The sequence below is a fragment of the Rhamphochromis sp. 'chilingali' genome (assembly GCF_963969265.1).
Source record: "Rhamphochromis sp. 'chilingali' genome assembly, chromosome: 11".
NCBI lineage: Eukaryota > Metazoa > Chordata > Actinopteri > Cichliformes > Cichlidae > Rhamphochromis > Rhamphochromis sp. 'chilingali'.
The window spans coordinates 22,999,061-23,016,936 of NC_137938.1; the positions used below are offsets into that span (position 1 = coordinate 22,999,061).

Below are 17,876 nucleotides of genomic sequence, written 5' to 3' on the forward strand. Positions count from 1 at the left end.
GGAGGTCTTTAAGCTGAGACACCACGAGCATTCAGGGTTTAGTACTAGTAGACATAAAATGCTTTTATTATTATGGATACAGAGGCAAAAAGTTTGAGCTGACATTCTATGGCGTTGAGTTATCACTGTTTTTTTTGTTTGTTTTTTTAAGCACATTATCAGAGGCAACAGGCAAAGGTTACATGTCATGCAAACTAGATAAATAACTCTTTACGTGTACCTTTGCTATAAAGTTAATCATCCACTGGCAATAATGTAGTGCTCTTAGTTTAAAAAAGGAAAGAGGGAAAAATATACATACAGTATGTAAACAGTCAAAGAAATTGCACTTTCTTGGCTTGTTATTAGAAGCCACACTACTGAAAGAGAGCAGAAATGTAACACTGGAAAAACTAAGTCACTGTCACTGATTGTCTGACCAAAAACAAAAGTAACGCTCGGCTAAAGAAAATCAAATAAAAACAACCAATAAAAGAAAACCCAAACAAACCAAACAGACAAGTTATGTCCTACAAAAAACAAAATAAATCATATACAATCATAGTCAACTTTAAGGGAAAATGTCTGATATATTGGTCAGCTGTATAGTTTCTTAAAAACATCTTAGTAAAATGAAAGGTTTATTAACTTTCATGTATAATCCAGACTGTATTGTGTATAATACTAATTTTACACGCTACTGCTGACAGAAAGAAAACAGGTCTCTCGATGTACTGTACATTCACACGTAACTAAACGCTTATGTTACTTCCAATAAGTGGATTAGCCCGATGTTCCTAAGATGAGAACAAACTACTTTGCATCTGTACAGAAAAATGACCTCCAATCTTCAAATATTCACAACTTTTTTTTTTCTTTTTCTTAGTTTATCTTAAAAAGGAAGTTCTTATATAGTCCTTATCAGAGGAGATATTGCTTTTAAAGACTGCATGAGTTCGCTTAGGTACGTACACAAGACAACATGGCACTTCTACAGAGCATTTGGGGCAAATCGATTCTCATTCCCTTTCCGCTCTCCTTCCTCCCTCCTGCCGAGGACATTCTGATTGTCAATGCTCTGAAGCAAAGAGTGAAACATTCTCAAAGGCAGTCTGAAGTAAACAAAAACACTTTTTACACGTCCACCTCTCCTCCCTCAGAAGCAATACTGAAAATAGTTAACAATAAACATTCCTATCGTGAATATATTTCGTCCATTTCTTTTAGCGGACACGACTCGAGCTGTCTTTGTTTTTTCTCCAAAAAATAACTTCTTTCTTAAAACCTCATTAGAAATTCTCTTGCAGCGATGCCAAAATTCCTATCACTAAGCCCACCCCCTCCTCTGCCTATTCACTGGTACATAGCAGACACTGTCTTGATAAAGTGAAGAAAACCCCGTAACACTGTCTCAACAGCTTTTAACTGGCTCACGTCTCCTCTCGTGTCATTTTCCCAAAGGTGCAATGTGACTTTGAAAGCTTACCAACTAAATGAGCGTTCAATTTTGACCTACTTAGGGCCCAGGCTACATTTTGTATTGCTCTGGGCAGCCTGCGAGCTCCTCGTCTCTTGGAAACGTCGGAGCTGAAATGCTGAGTACCATATAAGTCCATATCCAAACTCCCCTGCAATGTCCGTCTTTCCCAAATTTGCTTAAGGTGCTGAAGTAAGAGCAATCAAAGTGTACAGTATGTGTGTGTTTATAGTGTGTCCACTCAGCATACATACAGTCTTTAGTGTGCTTGTTCAATCAGCACTAGTGCAAATTCATTTCAGCTGGTCTGTTTCTTTCTTTCTTTTTCTTTCTTTCTTTCATACGGGACAGTCTATCTCTGTTTCTCTCATCCCTCACCGCTCGGACAAAAGATGTGTTGCCATGGTTTCATCCTTGATGTGGATGCCCTTCAGAAAGCTAGGATCAACACACTCATCTGTCAGCGTTTGAGATGTCTTTCTTTTGCATTTTCAGCTGGTATAATTCGCCAGATCTCGTCTCCTTTTTCTCGCTTCTTCTCTGCGGGACTGCCATTGTTAACAGCAGCGTTGTGACATCAGTTCATCTGTCCAGTGGTGGGTCCTGGTCCCTTTCTCAGAGTGGTCCCACCTACACAAAAGAAAAGATACTGTCAGCTAAATAGTACACATACTTCTGGCTTCTGCTTCAGCGGCAGACGTTTCACTTACCCCCTCTTTTTAGCTTATGAATGCTGCAGGTTCAAAAGTAAATCATTCAGCCGTTTCCTCCTCTGTTCTCTGCTGCAAACTTCTCCTTCCCCTTGTTTTTCTTCCTCTCCCTCCTCCTCATGTCTGCTGTGGGTTTTGGTGGGCTGGAGTGAACAAGTATGCACAGTTAATTTCAAAAGCAGATTTTTTTATCCTTGTGGAATTTTTGCATTGTTAATATATATATATATATTTTAATGTTTGTAGATTTGTTGACTCACACAGGGGCTGGCAGTGAACGAGCTGGAGGTGTCCTGACTTTGGTGGGGGGGGTCACTGCTGATAACCGTCACTTCCACCCCCACTGGATGATCTGAGGGTCAAAGGCCAAAGAGTTTTCTGTATGTTAGTGAAGGCGACGTAGGAGGAAATGAAAACTGCGCTCGTTTCTTTTACAGAAATGTCTGTAATTATGCAAGTGTCCTTATTTCCCCTTGATTTCTATCTGCAATCAGTCATGGAGTCTTTGATGGAAACTGTGTGTGGTTTCACTGTTAATGGGGAAAGTTGATGCCTGCTGGGTTCTTGGACACCAGCGGTGGATGACAGAAATGGGGAAACATTTCTGCAGGCTGAATTCTGTGGTTGGAAAACCACTTAGTTTTTGTTGCTGAGTATGATATGCAGAGACAAGCCAGTTGTGAGGACGGTGGTCTGTACGGCACACACGTACACATACATGCACACGTGGAGGAAAAGACACAACACAAGACGCCGAAAGAAGTCGGTAGAAATGAAAATGTATAGAGTTTAAACCACATACACGGGGGCATACACGAACACCTACAGAAACAAAAACTAACACACACACTTGCTTCATGGACCTGACTTGATGTGGCTGTCGTCCCCATTGGCTCCTTCACAGGACAGATGTCGTGAGTCGCCCTCCTCTCCCTCCCCCTCTGCGTCTCGTTCTCTCTCCCTCTCTATTCTCATCCGGATTTGTCTGTCTCTCACCAGCTCCCAGTTCCTCACAAGGAACACATGGTGCTTCACCACAAAGCTCCTGGCCCGGCACAAATGGAGAAACATGAACTGCTGACATTAGTTCAATAATATCGCAACAAATAGTTTAATGTGAAACGCGAATCGTCGTGTACTTTCCGTACCTCTCGCTGCTGGTCAAAGGCTCCATGTCGAGGTGCGGGAACAAGCTGGTAATGTCACTGGAGCTCTCCTCCTTTACAATAAATGCAGAGACGCGCGTAAGCTTCGGGACAGATTATTGCAAAAACATTCATCACTGGAATCAAATAACCACGAGCCACAAAAAACTCACCGCTGTCTGCTGATATGATGCAGTCCTCTCTTTCAGCCGGCCTGAGTGAATCAGAGAGAAAGAAACACGGTAAGAAAGAAATTATCCGGCAAGTCAGCTAAACCTGACGACATCTAACAACTGCTGTAACACTGTAATAGCGGTGACTCACAGTAACGCCGCTTCCTCTTCAGGGGGACAGCAGGCTGTCGGTGAAGCTGTAACCAAACAACATGAAAGTTAGATCCAAGGACATTTTTTTAAAAGCTTGTGCCCTGCAAAGTCTGATCTGGTGTGACTGTACCTGGTTGTGCTGCCAGAGCCACATCACATCATAGGGCAGCTGGAAATTAATTCTTTTTAGCCTCAGGTACTTCCCTGAAGAAGATAAAGTGAGCTTAGCTGCATTACTACAAGAACATAGTACACACTAGCAGTGTTTACATTTTCTTATATACTCACCGACATGGATGGGAGCAGGTAAAAGGCTGTACTCGTTCTCCCCTGGCGTGTACTCCATGTTCTCTTTGCAGTTCTTCTGGGTTTGGGAGGGGGGGCTAGGAAAGATGCATAATAAATATTTAAACAAACAAACAAAAAATAAAAAACAGATAACGGGAAAAAAAACCCCATTATAATAGTTTGTTTATGGATTCAGTCAACTCACTCTGTAGTTTTGTAATCATCAGAGTAAAGACCTGCCCTCAGGAATTTCTTCCTGGGAGGACCATCGGCCTTTTCCTCTCTTTGGATGGTTACGGGTTGGGGCGGAGCCTGGTCGACGTCTGACTGGCTAAAACATTCAGGGAGGGCGTCGCACTCGGATTTATCCTCAGCGACACTAAAAAGGAAAGCACAAAGAGAGAGATAGAATGATAGAGAGGGAAAAGAAAGAGAGAAAGGCACTGGTTTAGCACACAGTGCTGAAAACGATGGGTTAATAGGACAGTAGTGAGTGGTTGTATTGAATTTTCAAGTCAACCAGCTCAGGTGTTTACCTCTGATGACAGGGCGAGTCACTGTGTTTTCTCTTCCGTCCTCTCTTCCTCTTGGCCTGCAGCTCCGACTCCGTCACCTGCTGCGCCGTGTCGCCTCCTCCCCTGTCTCTCTCTGGCAGTCTTTCTTCTGTTCTCCCTCCCACTTCTCTCTCATCTCTGACGTGGCTGTGTCCTGGCAAGATTTCAGGTGAGGACATGGACGGCGTTGCAGATAAGTGCGCGAGGGAGGACACAGAGGAGGGCAGCGGGTGCTTCCTGGGCCGTCCTGGCCTTCTTTTGTTCTTCAGCGCCGCGCTGTCTGACGTTGGCACACTTTTCTGCTTCCCTCGGCTTCTCGAGTCACCTTGTAAACCTGAAGTCATCGAAATAACAAGGGGGGGGGGGGGGGGCAGTCGGAGGCATGAGGGGAGGGTGGGGTGTAAGTGGTGGAGAGGAAATGAGACAGATGTGGATCTGTGATTGAGCCGGCAGGAGGTGTGAGGTGAGGCCAGTCTAGGCTGAGTCATGCACATAGGCCGCACATTAGGTGAGTCACAACATTTCCTCTGACCATTTCACTTCTGGGAAACACATTAAAAAGTGATTTATGCACGCCACAAAAAACAAGGAAAAGAAAAACAGACATAAACACGGTGCATCATGCATACTTTTTCAGTGAGCATGCACAAATATGCACTAAGCACACTATTTATTTTTTACAAATTCGGTTACTGTGAAATACAACCCCAGAAAGCTCAGCAGCTACAGACGGCGAACGGATGTCAAATGTATTCCTCCGCTTGCAAAAACATTTTTCCTTTGCCCCCCGTCTGACCTCTGTGCTACTCCTTTATCCATCTCTCTGAGGTCATTCGTCTTTTTGTTCCATTTTCCACTGCCAGTGACAAGACTGACCACTCTTTCCTTATTGGATTTTTCCAAGTCAAATAGGCCTTGTTGGGCAGCAGTGAGGGATAGGCCAATCTTTAAATAGCCAATCTGGTGGTTAACTAATGACTGTTCTCACTGGGTAGCCCTAGGCTGCAACAGCGTGTGGTTCACTGCCGACCAGGAAGATTTCAAAGATTTTCTGGCAGATTCCCATCAAGACGCTGCTCTCCTGCTATAACACTTTATAAAAATTCCAGCAGATAGTGGTTGCTGAGAGGCTGTGTGTTTGTGTCAGGCATCGTCTCTCGCACAGCAGAGAGAGTCTGAAATTAGCTATAAAAAGAATGGAGTCTGATTTCCTCTCAAACACCCTCCAGGCTTTTGATGCATGGCTTAACAACACCTGAGAAAAAGCAGCGCTGTCCCTATACTGGGGACACTACTGGTAGCACAGTTTCATCTCCACATTGCACAAATATAAAAATCTGTCATACCGTGCAAGTGGAAAGAAGCTCTTGGCATAAATCTTATTCACTCAGCTAGCTGTCATGATTTGCTCGCTGCTGTCATATTTCAGTGGTAGGTACATTTGATGATAGATTCCCTGCTTTATCTAGATTACTGTCAGTATCCTATATATTCATATTCTCCGCCGTTGACACAGTAGCAGAACACAACAGCCTATTCGCAAAACTCAAAATGCTCTCAGTGGAGATTTCTGTAGCATTCATCAGCACAGTCACGCTGTCATGCGATCGCAGCCTCGCACTGATCGATCGGGTGAAAGCAAAGACTTGTCAGAGATCAAATCATTCATGCACCCTCACCTGCGTCTCTCCTCTCTGTCCACGCCGGTTCGTGTCTCCTCCACGACCTCTCTACATTTCCTTGATTCCTAATGGCCAATCCACTGCTCAGACCCCTCCCTCCTGTTGCTATGGCAGCAGACGTGAACAGGTTGGTGTGTGTCGGCGATGGGGACGTCGTGTACAGATGCGACTCTTGAACATCCTCGTCCCCATCTTCGTCCTCGCCGTCCGACGCGATCAGTCTTCCTGCATGCTGGTCTCCGGTGAAGCCTCTCCAGCTGGGGTTTGAGTTTCCGAACGCTGTAGCTCCCAGACTCCCAAATTTCGCCCAGCTCTGACCCAGGCCGCCCCATCCTCCTCCGAATGAAGACAGGTGAGAGGATCCCAGCCCCAGTGACGTGAGCGAAGTGTGTTTGTACCTGTCTGCGGACGATGACGATGAGGCAGCGGCAGCAGCGACAGCGGAAAAGGAATCATTTCCATTCTCACGCAGCCAAGTTGATTCTTTACCCAGCATGCTCCCTGTTCCCCTTGCCACTTTCCTTCCTCCTTCTCCTTGCCCCAAAACGAACCCCAACCTTGACTTTGAGCAGGCCAGCCCCTCTCGTTCCACTCCATCTTCCTCCTCGTCCTCGTGTATCTCCTCCTCCTCGTCCACGTCTCGTTCGCAGTGCCTGTGACGATGTTTATGTTTGTGTTTGTGTTCACTCCTCCCGCAGCCGTAAGAGAAGCCGGATGCGAACCCTGAGCCGAGGTGTGGCCGTCCTCCACTGCCTACCCCGATATCCCCTTCGATTTCCCCTCCTAAAGCTCCCTCCCTCAGCAGCCTACTCCTCCGCCTGTGAAACCTAGGTGGATTAAGGAGAAAGTGGGCGTGGTGGGGCTGATGAGGGGCATACTGGTGGGGAGATGGAAGCGTGTAGGAGGGGAGGTGGTGGTAAAGTGTTGTGGTTGTGGGATAGCTGTTGTAGAAGCCCATATTCTCAATGGTCTCCTGAAACTTTGAAGGGCAGCCGCATTGCCTGCGGTCTGGCTTTCTGTTGCAGTGGCAAGGGTAGAAAGGCTGCGGGGAGAACGTGGGATTAGCAGAGAAAGATGACGGGTGAGGAGAGTAGAAGCCATTTAGATTGATCCTGAAAATGTTGGAGCGGTGGGAAGAGGAGGAATGATGTCGCCTTCCTCCGGCAGCATTCGCACTCCCATCAAAGCCTTGTCCCAGTCCTGTCCTTGCCCAGCTACGCCGTCCGATATGTACCTCGCTGAACTGACTGATTAAGTCTTCGAGTTCGGCCAGAAACTCTGGGTCCTGCATGTGCAGCTGCTGGTGCTTCTTCTTGTGTTTATTTTTCTGTCTCTTCAGTGCATTGTGCCCAACACAGGAATAATAGTCCGAATGAGTGCACTTGTTGTGTCCTGGACAGGGGCAGGGACACAAGCAGGTACAGGAAGGAGAACAATCGTAATCCCTGCGCCTGTGTCGATGTCGGTCTCTGTGCCGCTCCATGGTATTTGAGTTGGCCATGGGGTTGGTGTGTCTGGGGATGTGAGACAGAGGCAAAGAGACTGGAGAGGGACAGTCCATGATGGAAGAAAGGTGCCTTTGACCACCTAGAATCGCTCCTGACCCCTGACCCATCCTCAACACGCCCCGAGGTCCCCTCATCTCCCCTCGCTCAGAGACGCTGTTGTTGTCTGTTCCGATCCCGCTGTCGCTGGGCAGGGTCTCTTCGCTGTGTGATTCACTCCTCGGGGACGGGGTGGCCTCTTTCAGGTGGCCAGGAGAGCCAGGTGTGTGATGCAGTGGAGGGGTGGGGCAAGAGAGCTTACATGAAGACTGGTGAAAGGGGAAGTGATGCCTTCCCTGACATGGACAGCTCTTCTTCACAAAGGGAGAGAGCGATGAGGAGGAGGGAGGACGGGGGGAGGTACAGGAGGAGGATGGGGAGGGGAGGTAGAAGGGGTGAGGAAAAAGTAGGGAGGATGTTGGTTCTGCGAGGCTGCCCTCACTGTAAGGACTCTGGGCCCCACTGGAGTGAGTAAGAGATGGGGAGGGAAACGGGTGAGACGGAGGAGGCTGGGGTTGGTTAGTCGAGAAGAGAGAAGTTTCTGAGGGACTGGTAAACAGAGAGGAGTGAGTGGAGTTCTGGGAGTTTGAATTTAGGTTGGCGGTTTGGGATTTAGGCTTGCGTCCTCGCCTCTTGCCCATGTAGATGGTCCCCCTCTTGCTCACATTGATCTGAGGGCCTAGCTTACTTCCAAAGGAGGAGGACAGGGCTGAGAGTGTGTGTACTGTTGTAGCCTCTATCGATTTACACATTCTCTGAGAAGTCTCACCATCTGCTGCCTCTCCTGCCCTTCCTTCCTTTCCTAAATACCCAGACAGCATTACTTTGTGAAATCTCCTCTTCTTTCTTTTCTTCATCTCATTAATCAGCCTCCTGAGCTTTAGCTGCCTGTTTCCCTTTTCAGGGGGGTGAAAATCTTTACCACTCACTGTATGATCAGCGTGATTTAGTGCATCTCCACTCGCCTCCTCGGGGAAAGGTCGTTTGGGAGGCCGGCCACGCTTCTTGGGGCTGGATTTAGACTGAGCCACACACTGTAGTATTGCACTTGGCTCCAGCACAGGGGCTTTCGGAACTCCGTCACAGCCCCGGAGAGGCACCTCAGTTGCGATATCGTTTGGTGTAAGCTGAGGGGGAGGTTCGTCTAAACTAGAGCTGTAGGATTTAGGACGACCCCTTTTTCGGGCCGTGTTTATGGGGTTTCTGGAAGAAGGGGGGCTGGATTCTGATGTGGGGTGATTCTGCTTTGGGGTTGGAGGTTTGGTTGCAGAAGACACTGGGGAGGAGCTGCTGGTTAGGGAGCCAGAGGTTGCTGGGTGTGACTCATCACTCTGCTGAATAGTGGCTTTGGCAGGAAGGGGCGTCTTGGTGTTCTGGGTGAAACTCAGTAAAGGATTTTGTAGTGAATCAGAAGGAGCTTCCTGATTTTCCACTCTCTGAGCCCGGTGCACCAGCTTGGTCCAGCTGGGCCTTCTGGCTTTACGTTTTTTGAGCGGTCGGCTATCCTGCTCTTGTGGGGAAGAAGGGGGAGAAATGGGAGAATGGGCAGAAGGCGTGGGCACAGGGGGAGGAGCAGAAGAGGAGGGGTGGCTTGGAGGCACTGTTGAATGTCTCGAGACGTCCTGTTCTTTTGATTTACTCGTGTCACCTGTTGTTGTTGCTGCCTCAGCTTGTGTAACTGACTTGCAACTGTCATCTGTCTTCTCCTTCTCATCTGGTCTGCCTGTATTCACTAATTTGCAGGTTTTATCTAGCTTGCCGTTGTCAGCAGTTTCCCCACATTTTGCACTGTTATCCTCTATTCTTTGTCTGTCTGGGCTGAGCTTATCCCTCTTTTTCTCAACCTTTCCTCTGTCACTCTTTAGATCATCCTTCCGTATATCATCACTTCTATGTCGTTCATCCTTTTCTTTTCCATGTCTCGATTTCCCATCCTTCCCTTTTTCCTTTTTCTTCTTCTTACCCTCCTCCTTTCTGCCCTCGTTTTTTGCTTTATCAGCCTCCAGCCTATCTCGCTTCGACTTCTTGTCTTTGCGTTTCTCTTTTTTTGCTTTTCTCTCTTTCTCTCTCTTTTTCTCCAGCGGGTGCTCTACAGAGGGATCGTGACCTTGGGATTGGACAGAGAGTTCCACAGCGGGGGATGACTGCGGTTTTGGGGTAATTGAGGGATAGGAGGGAGATTCTGGCCTGCTCTTATTGGAAAGGCTAAGTTCTTTATGGGAACCAGTGGAGACTAGCGGTCTTGTTGAAGAGTCCATGGAAGAAGTAGAGGTGGAAGTGCTGTGTTTTCCAACTTTGACTTTGGATGAAGTAGGAGTGCCAAGAATGTTAGAGGAGCCTTTCCCATTGGACAGGCCCTTCTGTTTGGTTGTCTGTACCAAACCATTATGCTTCTTGGAGGTGTTTTCATCATTCCTGGTTTCCAGTGGAGACTGCGTCTGGATGCATGGGCTGGAAGGAGTAGTTGAAGCTGCCTGGTCTGTTGTGGGTGAGCAGGGTTTGGGTCCTGCAAGGACGGGCTGGCCATTGACGCTCTGAGATTTGTCTTTCTTCACTCTCTCAGATGAATTCCCCTCTGTCTTATCGGCCAGCTTGATAGGAACCTGAGAGATGAAAAACAGAGAAAAAAGAAAGAAAGAAAAAAGCAAATCTCTGTCATAGGCATCTTTTAGTTTGCTGTCAACAACAGTGACGGACAATGAAAAAGAGACAGTAACTGAAATTCTTTTGTTATTGTTCCCCATTAAAAAGGACAGTGAAGATAAAAACGACTCAATCAAGCAGAGAAACGAGGGCACACTGAGGAGGAGAGAGTGGAAACAGGAATGGGGTTGACAAAGAGAGGAGAAATACAAAGGCAGAGAAACGGAGAGGAAGGGAGTGGGACAGGGACCGAGGGGGAGTGAAAGATAAATGAGAGCAGGTAGAGAAAAGAGGGGATGTAAAAATAGAAGAGAGGGACAGATATAGAGAGCCAAGCAGAGACAGAAAGAGAGGGAGAGAAAGCCTTGCTATTGGTGGCTATAAATTGCCACTAATACAGATGAGAAGGCTTGACATTTCATACTTGTTCTGTAATTTTGGTATGCTGTAGCTTGAGTGGCGTTTGTGCAGCTAAAGCTATAAGCTTTCCCTTGGGTGATTGTCATAAGGACTGATGGGCCAGTGTCTGTAATAACTCCAAGCGGTTGCCGTGCTGTTGTCCTATTTATAGGTCTGTTTTTAAAATGCACTGCTTGAGTTTCAGGATTGAGACAATGGCTGTTAGATAGATATTACAAGTGAGCTCAATGCTGGGTGATTTTGCACCACATCAAAGACTCTATGAGAATGGTGGTTAGCTGTAAAAAGCCTAAACAAAGCACAAAGGTGCCATTTCTCAAGCTAACTTCAGCTAATTGCAGATTTATTCAGATTCAGATCAACTTTATTAATCCCCTTAAAAAAGGGCAATCTGTTGGCAACTGACATGAGGAACGCTGTACATATGTGAGGCCTTGTCCTTAACTTACCTGTTTGGCAGACTTCGTCCCTTGGCTGGTTACGACAGGGACAGAGGCCGGGCTGGAAGCTGTAGAAAATGTCGGTGACAGCGACAGTGACTGTGATGACGAAGACAACAACGGTATTGATGATGTAACTGGTGGTGAAGCAGCAGATGCAGTTTGTTTGGATGTGGTCTGGACAGCATCCAAGCCTGAGTGTTGCTCTCTGTTTGCTTCGTCTGGGGCAGAGCTGGTTTTACTCTGCTGGCCTGCTCCCCCTCCTTCTCCATCGCCCTTTAGCAAACCCCCCCTGCCTTGTCTCTGATAGGTCCTGATGGTGGGCTTGCAGACGTAGCTCTCCAAGATCTTGGGCGGTTTCTTGGTGCGCTTGGTTTGGAGACCAATTCGGACTCTTACATTCCCCTCGGGGCAGCTGGCCTCTCTGCCAGAGAGCTGAAGCTGTTGCTGCCCCACGCTGCCACAGCGCCCCTCGATGAGCAGCTCCAGCACTGCCCCCTTGTCTCCTTCTCTCTTTCTTCCTCCTCCCTTTTTGTCCTCCTCCTTTTTTCCCACTGCCTCGCCATTCTCTACTTCCCCTCTCCTCTTTTTCTCTGCCACTTGGTCCTGCTCAGAGTCTTCAGGTGCAGAGGCGGGGTCCAGAGTGGAGGCTGTGGTCGGAGGGGTTCCCCCCTTCACTCTCTGGTCCATCAGAGAAGTCGGGGGGAGAAGTAGGATGCTGTGAGGTTACCAGTACAACACTTTAAAACGACTCCAGTGGGGTTGGTGGGGTCAAGGGTGAAGAGCAGAATGCAGGTGTCGATCACAAGGGTCACAAAAAAAAAAGATCCAGTAAGAGTCCAAGTGCAGCTCTGTACCTTCATCCGGCAAGGGAAGGTCTCTCTGATGTCCTTTACAGTTACACTGAGACAGAGTAAAAGGCAGAAGGAAAGTGGAAGAAAAGACAGAAAGATAGAGAGGCCAGTGATTAGTCATTTCAGTGAGCTAAGATGTTGAACAGCAGCAGTACAGGAATTGAGGGGAAAGTCCCCTTCCTTCAGGCAGCTGTAGCGAGGTGCTAAAGTCTGTGTCCACAGAGATGATCTCATCATCCAGAAAACCCAGGAGGCCAATCAACGTTGCTGATTCCCAGAATGTCGGCATTAGCTGGAAGACTGACTTACATTCCCCCCAAAAAAACAGCCTGGGCTAGTTCGCTCCGACAATCCGCAAATATCGATGGAGCTAAAAGACAGCGAACACACCCCAAACCTCTACACTTTTCACTTATGTCGTAATCCTTCCCGTGTCTCTCCGCAAATCAATCTATCAATCAATCAGCTTCTGGCTAATTCAAACACTTGATCCAGTCTCCTCCCCTGCTCCCTCCACTGTCTTTGCGCCTTCTGTTCTCAGCTACTCCCACAAGCACTCCTCCTCCCACCCTTCCCGCTGCTGTACTTTCTTTTCTCTCCGAAACTCCCCTTTTCATGTTTGGCAGTAAGCTTTTGCATGCATTCTCTATTAGTCCCTCCACTCTCTCTCTCTCTCTCACTCTGTGTGTGTGTGTGTGTGTGTGTGTGTGTGTGTGTGTGTAGACCACACAGTAAAATGGTCAACTCATACACTGTATCCATGTTAATCAGAACCATATTTCCTCTTCCTTGTCGTTCTTTTCCTTCTCTCCAACTTAAATCTCTCCATTCACAGTCCGACTGTTCCCCTCCTCCCCTTTCAGTAGTGGTAACACAAATCCGTAGGAAAGGGTAAAACTTATTTTTGGAAAGGAGCGCAAATTCCTCCTCCTCCCATTGCTTCCTCTAAGTCAAGTAAGCTTTTCATTGACCCCCATTGTAAATGGCCTTTTAATGTGACATTATAGTGAAGTAACACACCCTAAAATAACATTCTCCTCACCAGGAAAAAACTTTCACTCTCATTCGTGGTGTTTCCAGACCGCTTTTCAACGTGTCGAAGGGAAGCAGCATCTTTCTGTCATGCTTCCTTCATTATTCGCTCTCCCTCATTAAGGGAGACACTCATCCATTTTCTAATAAAACACACCCGGGCAAGCATTCTTGCAGCTCTCTCCTGAGCGCCTCTTATGAAATAGCTCATCTGTCTCTCAGCGCTCTGAACTGCCCCCTTAGACTTACGAGAGCATCTCAGATAATGTTTTCATTTAAGAGCTCAGTGGGCTATCTCTCGTGCCTCTTGGTCCCTCCCTCCACACCCAAATCATAGAAGCTCAAATCAACATCTGTTTCAGTAACCGCTGTTATGTAACAGTTTTGGAAAGCATTTCCAAGACCAGTCCTCCTTACAATGAAAGAAAATGAGCGTAGAGGTGGACAGTGGTCCTCTTGAACTTGACTGCGGCAACTTTTATTATCAAGTCCACTCCAGAAGCCTGTGCGGAGGGGCCGTGAGCACAAGCAGTATGAGTTACAAACCTGTTTGTGAAAACTCGCCATAAGAGGAGAGCCAGAGTGGCAGGTTTTCAGACTTAAAAGGGCAAGCCCATTCAGCATCAGTCAGAGTGCATACTAATGGCTTTTTATAGTCTCCAGAACTATACCTCTCACACATAACTCAAAATTATTCTAACATTAGACCAGAAGCTATTTCCAGTGACAGGATGATGGGTTGACTTGACACTGTAGTCAGTGCGGTGGCTCGGGAGCGCCGAAGCAACGATTAAATCATGATAATGGCCCACCATATTTCCAGCCATCATCACCATCCCATGACAGCGTTATCATCGATAACTACAACACTATTATCATCTGCCTGACAACAGCATGAGCCCAGCTGGAAATTGGGCCCCTGTGATGGCATCTGAAATCACTGAACCACGAAGCCTCGCGGTAAGCGTACGGGGAAGTTTCTCACGTGAGTCCCCCTCCTCAGACGCGCACACGCACACACACTTTCCCTCTAGTTAGTGCGTTGGCCGTACATTGTGTACCCGGGTCGCAGCTGCGTAGGCTCACTGATGTTGCTACTGTAGATACAGTATGGGCAGTGGGGGTGTTACCGCACTGGAGCAACCTATCACTGGTTTACCGAGGACGTCAACAGGAGCTTCCTTCTCCATAATGACTTTGCGCACCTCGGAAAATCACTACCCGCCTGATGCTGTCGCACTTACAAATGATACACACATGCACGTGTTGTTGTTGTCGTCACTCCTGTCTCCTATTTTGAGACATATCGCACATCTACGCGCCCTAAAACATGACCCAGCTGCACGTTTCAAACTCAACATGGAAGTGGGAGGCTACGTAGCACGAAAAAATGTGCTTGCTGGTAGTGTTTGTGCTGGTGCGGATTAGTACCGAGCCACCTTTTTCCTCAGCCCCCCCTCCCCGCCTCTCCTCTCTCTCGCTCTCTCTCTCTTCTATCTGTCCTCTGCCAGTCCTTCTGCTGGTGTCAGCAACATTGAAATAAGAAATATCACCGTGCGGGGAGAACAGAGGGGAGGGAAACACACTCGGCAACAAGGGATAAAATTAGCGCAAAGCGGATGCACAAAATTCTTAACCTGCTGCGCTTTGAGCCCGCTGATGATGACAGGCCTGCACGCATTAATACGGACTGCCATGACAAGCAGTAATAAGGCTACGTAGGCTACTTACCCCGAGAGCGCGTCCCAGAGCCAACTGCGTTTAGGCAGGAGGTTAAGGTGTTGCTGTCCTGCTCTCCCCTTTCGCACCAGCGGCGATCCACGGCTTTTTGGTGCATTAGATGTTGCTTTGATTGCATAACTAAGGCCAGCGGAGGTTAAAACACCCCCTAAAACCGAGTTTCAGTCCCATCAGAGCGCAGAGCCTACTGTGCAACAACATTGGCGCGGGTGTTTTCATAATCATACAGTCGACGGATCTCCGTCGGCGCGTCTCCGCAGCTAGGTGGCGGACTGGTTACGCTGGATCTTATTTTTTTTTTATTTTTTTGCCTACTTCTCTCTCTACCCCCCTCTCTCTTTCTCGCTCTCTCTCTCTCGGGGGGAGGGGGGGGGGAGTTACACCGCTCCCGCCAGTTATAATGGCTCAGATTGTGCTCTCGTATGCGCACAGCCTGCTAACGTGTCGTGGCGACGGGCTGAAGGCTGCAGCTGCGTGTGTGTGTGTGTGTGTGTGTGTGTGTGTGTGTGTGTGTGTGTGTGTGTGTGTGTGTGTGTGTGTGTGTGTGTGTGTGTGTGCTCGGGGTACAGGGCTGGCAGCGCAGAGGGGTTGTTGAATGTGCGGGAATGCAACTGCGTGGCCATTTTCATGTGGCCAGAGGAGGAGATAAAACGGTGGATACAGCACAGGATCTCATTGCGGTTCATAACAGGCGATCGGGGAGGGCTATTTAGGCGCTTAATAAAATGGCGACGACTTGGCGAAAGTAGGCTGCTGGTAGGATTTTGGGGAGCAGCCGAAAAGTTGCGTCGCGTCATGCAATACAAGATTCGGCTTTACGCGAGTGGGAGAGGCACGCGGGGATGGTAAAAGTTGATACGTGAGAGCTGTTTACCGCGCGTTTGGTAACATTTCCCCCAAATAATAAAAAGCACACAATTTGAACATGAAACATTTGCAGAAGTGTGTTAATATGAGAACACAGTCATAATTAGTAGTGCTAAAAACAACAGTCACAGATATATAATTACAGTATAGTAATGATTTATTTGGCAGTAGAAGCGGTATATTCTCCAAAGAGTTTAGTCCACTGTTAGGTCCTGATACGCATATAAGATTTGGGGAGCCCCCGTGCCTCCTATTCGCTACACACTGTTTACACCGTGACCTCTAAATAACCATTAAACACACTGCAGACTGCACCTGACCGCGCACGTCTGTATGATCCTGAATTTGTTAGTAGCACTAAAAGTCCTGAAAACACGCACCATGTAAGGAATATGTGACAAAAAGCAGATAGATGTTTGCCCCCGTAAGTTTTAAGTCCAATTAACAAGCACGCAAATTTTTACAAACCAAAAAGTCCTTCAGGCTCTCTGGGCCTCCTGGGAAAAAGTTGTTGTCTAACCCTTGTGACACAACCGAGTTTTGCTTGTTGTTTGCTTTGTTTTTTTTTAAATTCTCTGTCAAACATTATTTCGAATAAAAAGGGTCCAGATTTATTCGACTGATACTGAAGCCAGGATCTCTGTATGTCAGTCAGTTTCAACGCAACCTTATTTTAAATGTTAACGACAGCGCTCGTCTATTTTAGGATCAGTGTACTCGTTATAACGTGAACAACTGGGAAAATAAAGTCGAACTAAAGTCGATCAAAGTGATTAAAGTTTAACAATTGAAATGCTCATTAAATACCTGCATTGGTGCGAATGACTAGAAAAAAACGAGAGCAAAAGAAAATCAATGCGGAACTGAATTTATGCTCAAAAAGTCGCATAAAAACTTTGATCACATTGAGATAGACAAATATCAGAGTCCTAGAGATGCTTAGAGACACAAACATCCATGTCTATAAGATGCCTATAGCATGTATGCATAATGAGAGCGTAAGCTTTCAAGATTATTCACAACGAGCACTAAAGATAAGAGAGATATGCTTTGCACACTTAATTTAATCAGCAATAAGGTTTTGTTGCTGTCGTTGCGATAAAAAGTGAATACTTGATCCGTTTCAAACACCTGCATAAGTTCTAAATGTTCAGAACCTTTCATTGTCAAACACATTATAAAATAGGTGATAATGCAGGGCATTCTTAGTTAATTACTAAAGAAATGAGCATTGCCGTACAGAAAATTTGGTCTTTCATGGGAGCAATTTTCCTGTGATTGTGGGTAGACGCAAATCTGCACACAGTAGACCATAGAGCAAAACAAAAAAAAATCAGCATACTAATTGCAAGTCCAATTAATAAAACTAAGAAAATAATATTTTTTTTTATGTTATACAAACAGACACAAAATACAAGGGCAAATTAGTGAAACTGTGTCCAGGGGAGGACTCTGATACTCTGACCTAAAGGATAAAACATACAGAAGAAATAAAGTCAGAGATAAAAATTTATTTAAGAGTGAAGACAGAGTGTTGAGATGATGGAAGAAGTACTTTGAGAAGCTTGTGAATAACGGAAATGAGAGAGAGAGGAGGACAGATGGAGGAAAGTTAGTGGATCAGGAATTTCAGAAGATTAGATTTCAGAAGAGCTGCTATAAAGAGGATGAAGAGTAGAAAGGTGGTTGGTCCAGATGACAAGCCTGTAAAAGTATGGGATGTCTAGGAAAGATGAGAGTGGACTTTTTTCTTTCTTTTTTTTTTTTACCAGATTCTTTAACGCAATCTTGGAGAGTGAGAGGATGACTGAGAAACAGAGAAGTGCATTGGTACTGATTTTCAAGAACAAAGGTGAAGTGCAGAACTGTAGTAACCACAGAGGGTTAAAGCTGATGAAATGCACCATAAAGTTACGGGAAAGAGTTGCTGAAGCTAGGTTAAGAGGAGAGGTGGGGACATGATGTTTGCTTTGAGGGTGTTGATGAAGAAGTATAGAGAAGGTCAGAAGGAGTTTTACTGTATCTTTGTAGATCTAGAGAAAGTATACGATAGGTTGTCAAGAGAGGAGAAGGAGGCATATCCTCACGCAGGACAAGCACGAGGACAGCAAGACAATGATGAGGTGTGGAGTAGGTGACAAATGGGTTCGGGGTGTCGGAGGAATAACATCGGAA

At 46.7% G+C, this 17,876-nt stretch overlaps 1 protein-coding gene across 4 annotated transcripts; it reads right to left on the reverse strand.

The window, feature by feature from the left end:
* Positions 1–37: 37 nt before the first annotated feature.
* LOC308406342 (uncharacterized protein) lies at positions 38–16,783 on the reverse strand. Of its 4 annotated transcripts, XM_080897303.1 has the most exons (14): positions 14,826–16,780; positions 11,218–12,111; positions 6,159–10,308; positions 4,462–4,813; positions 4,131–4,304; positions 3,926–4,020; positions 3,768–3,841; positions 3,636–3,681; positions 3,485–3,525; positions 3,315–3,385; positions 3,030–3,211; positions 2,427–2,518; positions 2,167–2,309; positions 38–2,086 (listed from the first exon to the last, which is right to left on the reverse strand). In XM_080897303.1, the coding sequence occupies exons 2-13, from the start codon at positions 11,896–11,898 to the stop codon at positions 2,181–2,183; spliced, it is 6,087 nt and encodes a 2,028-aa protein (XP_080753429.1). In that variant the 5' UTR covers positions 11,899–12,111; positions 14,826–16,780; the 3' UTR covers positions 38–2,086; positions 2,167–2,180. The 4 variants fall into 4 exon arrangements, 2 of the variants coding, with proteins under 2 accessions (XP_080753429.1, XP_080753430.1); XR_013973523.1 differs by lacking the exon at positions 38–2,086 and having other exon boundaries at positions 2,169–2,309; positions 3,035–3,211; positions 14,826–16,782; XR_013973524.1 differs by lacking the exon at positions 38–2,086 and having other exon boundaries at positions 2,279–2,309; positions 3,015–3,211; positions 14,826–16,783.
* Between the last annotated feature and the right edge of the window lie 1,093 nt (positions 16,784–17,876).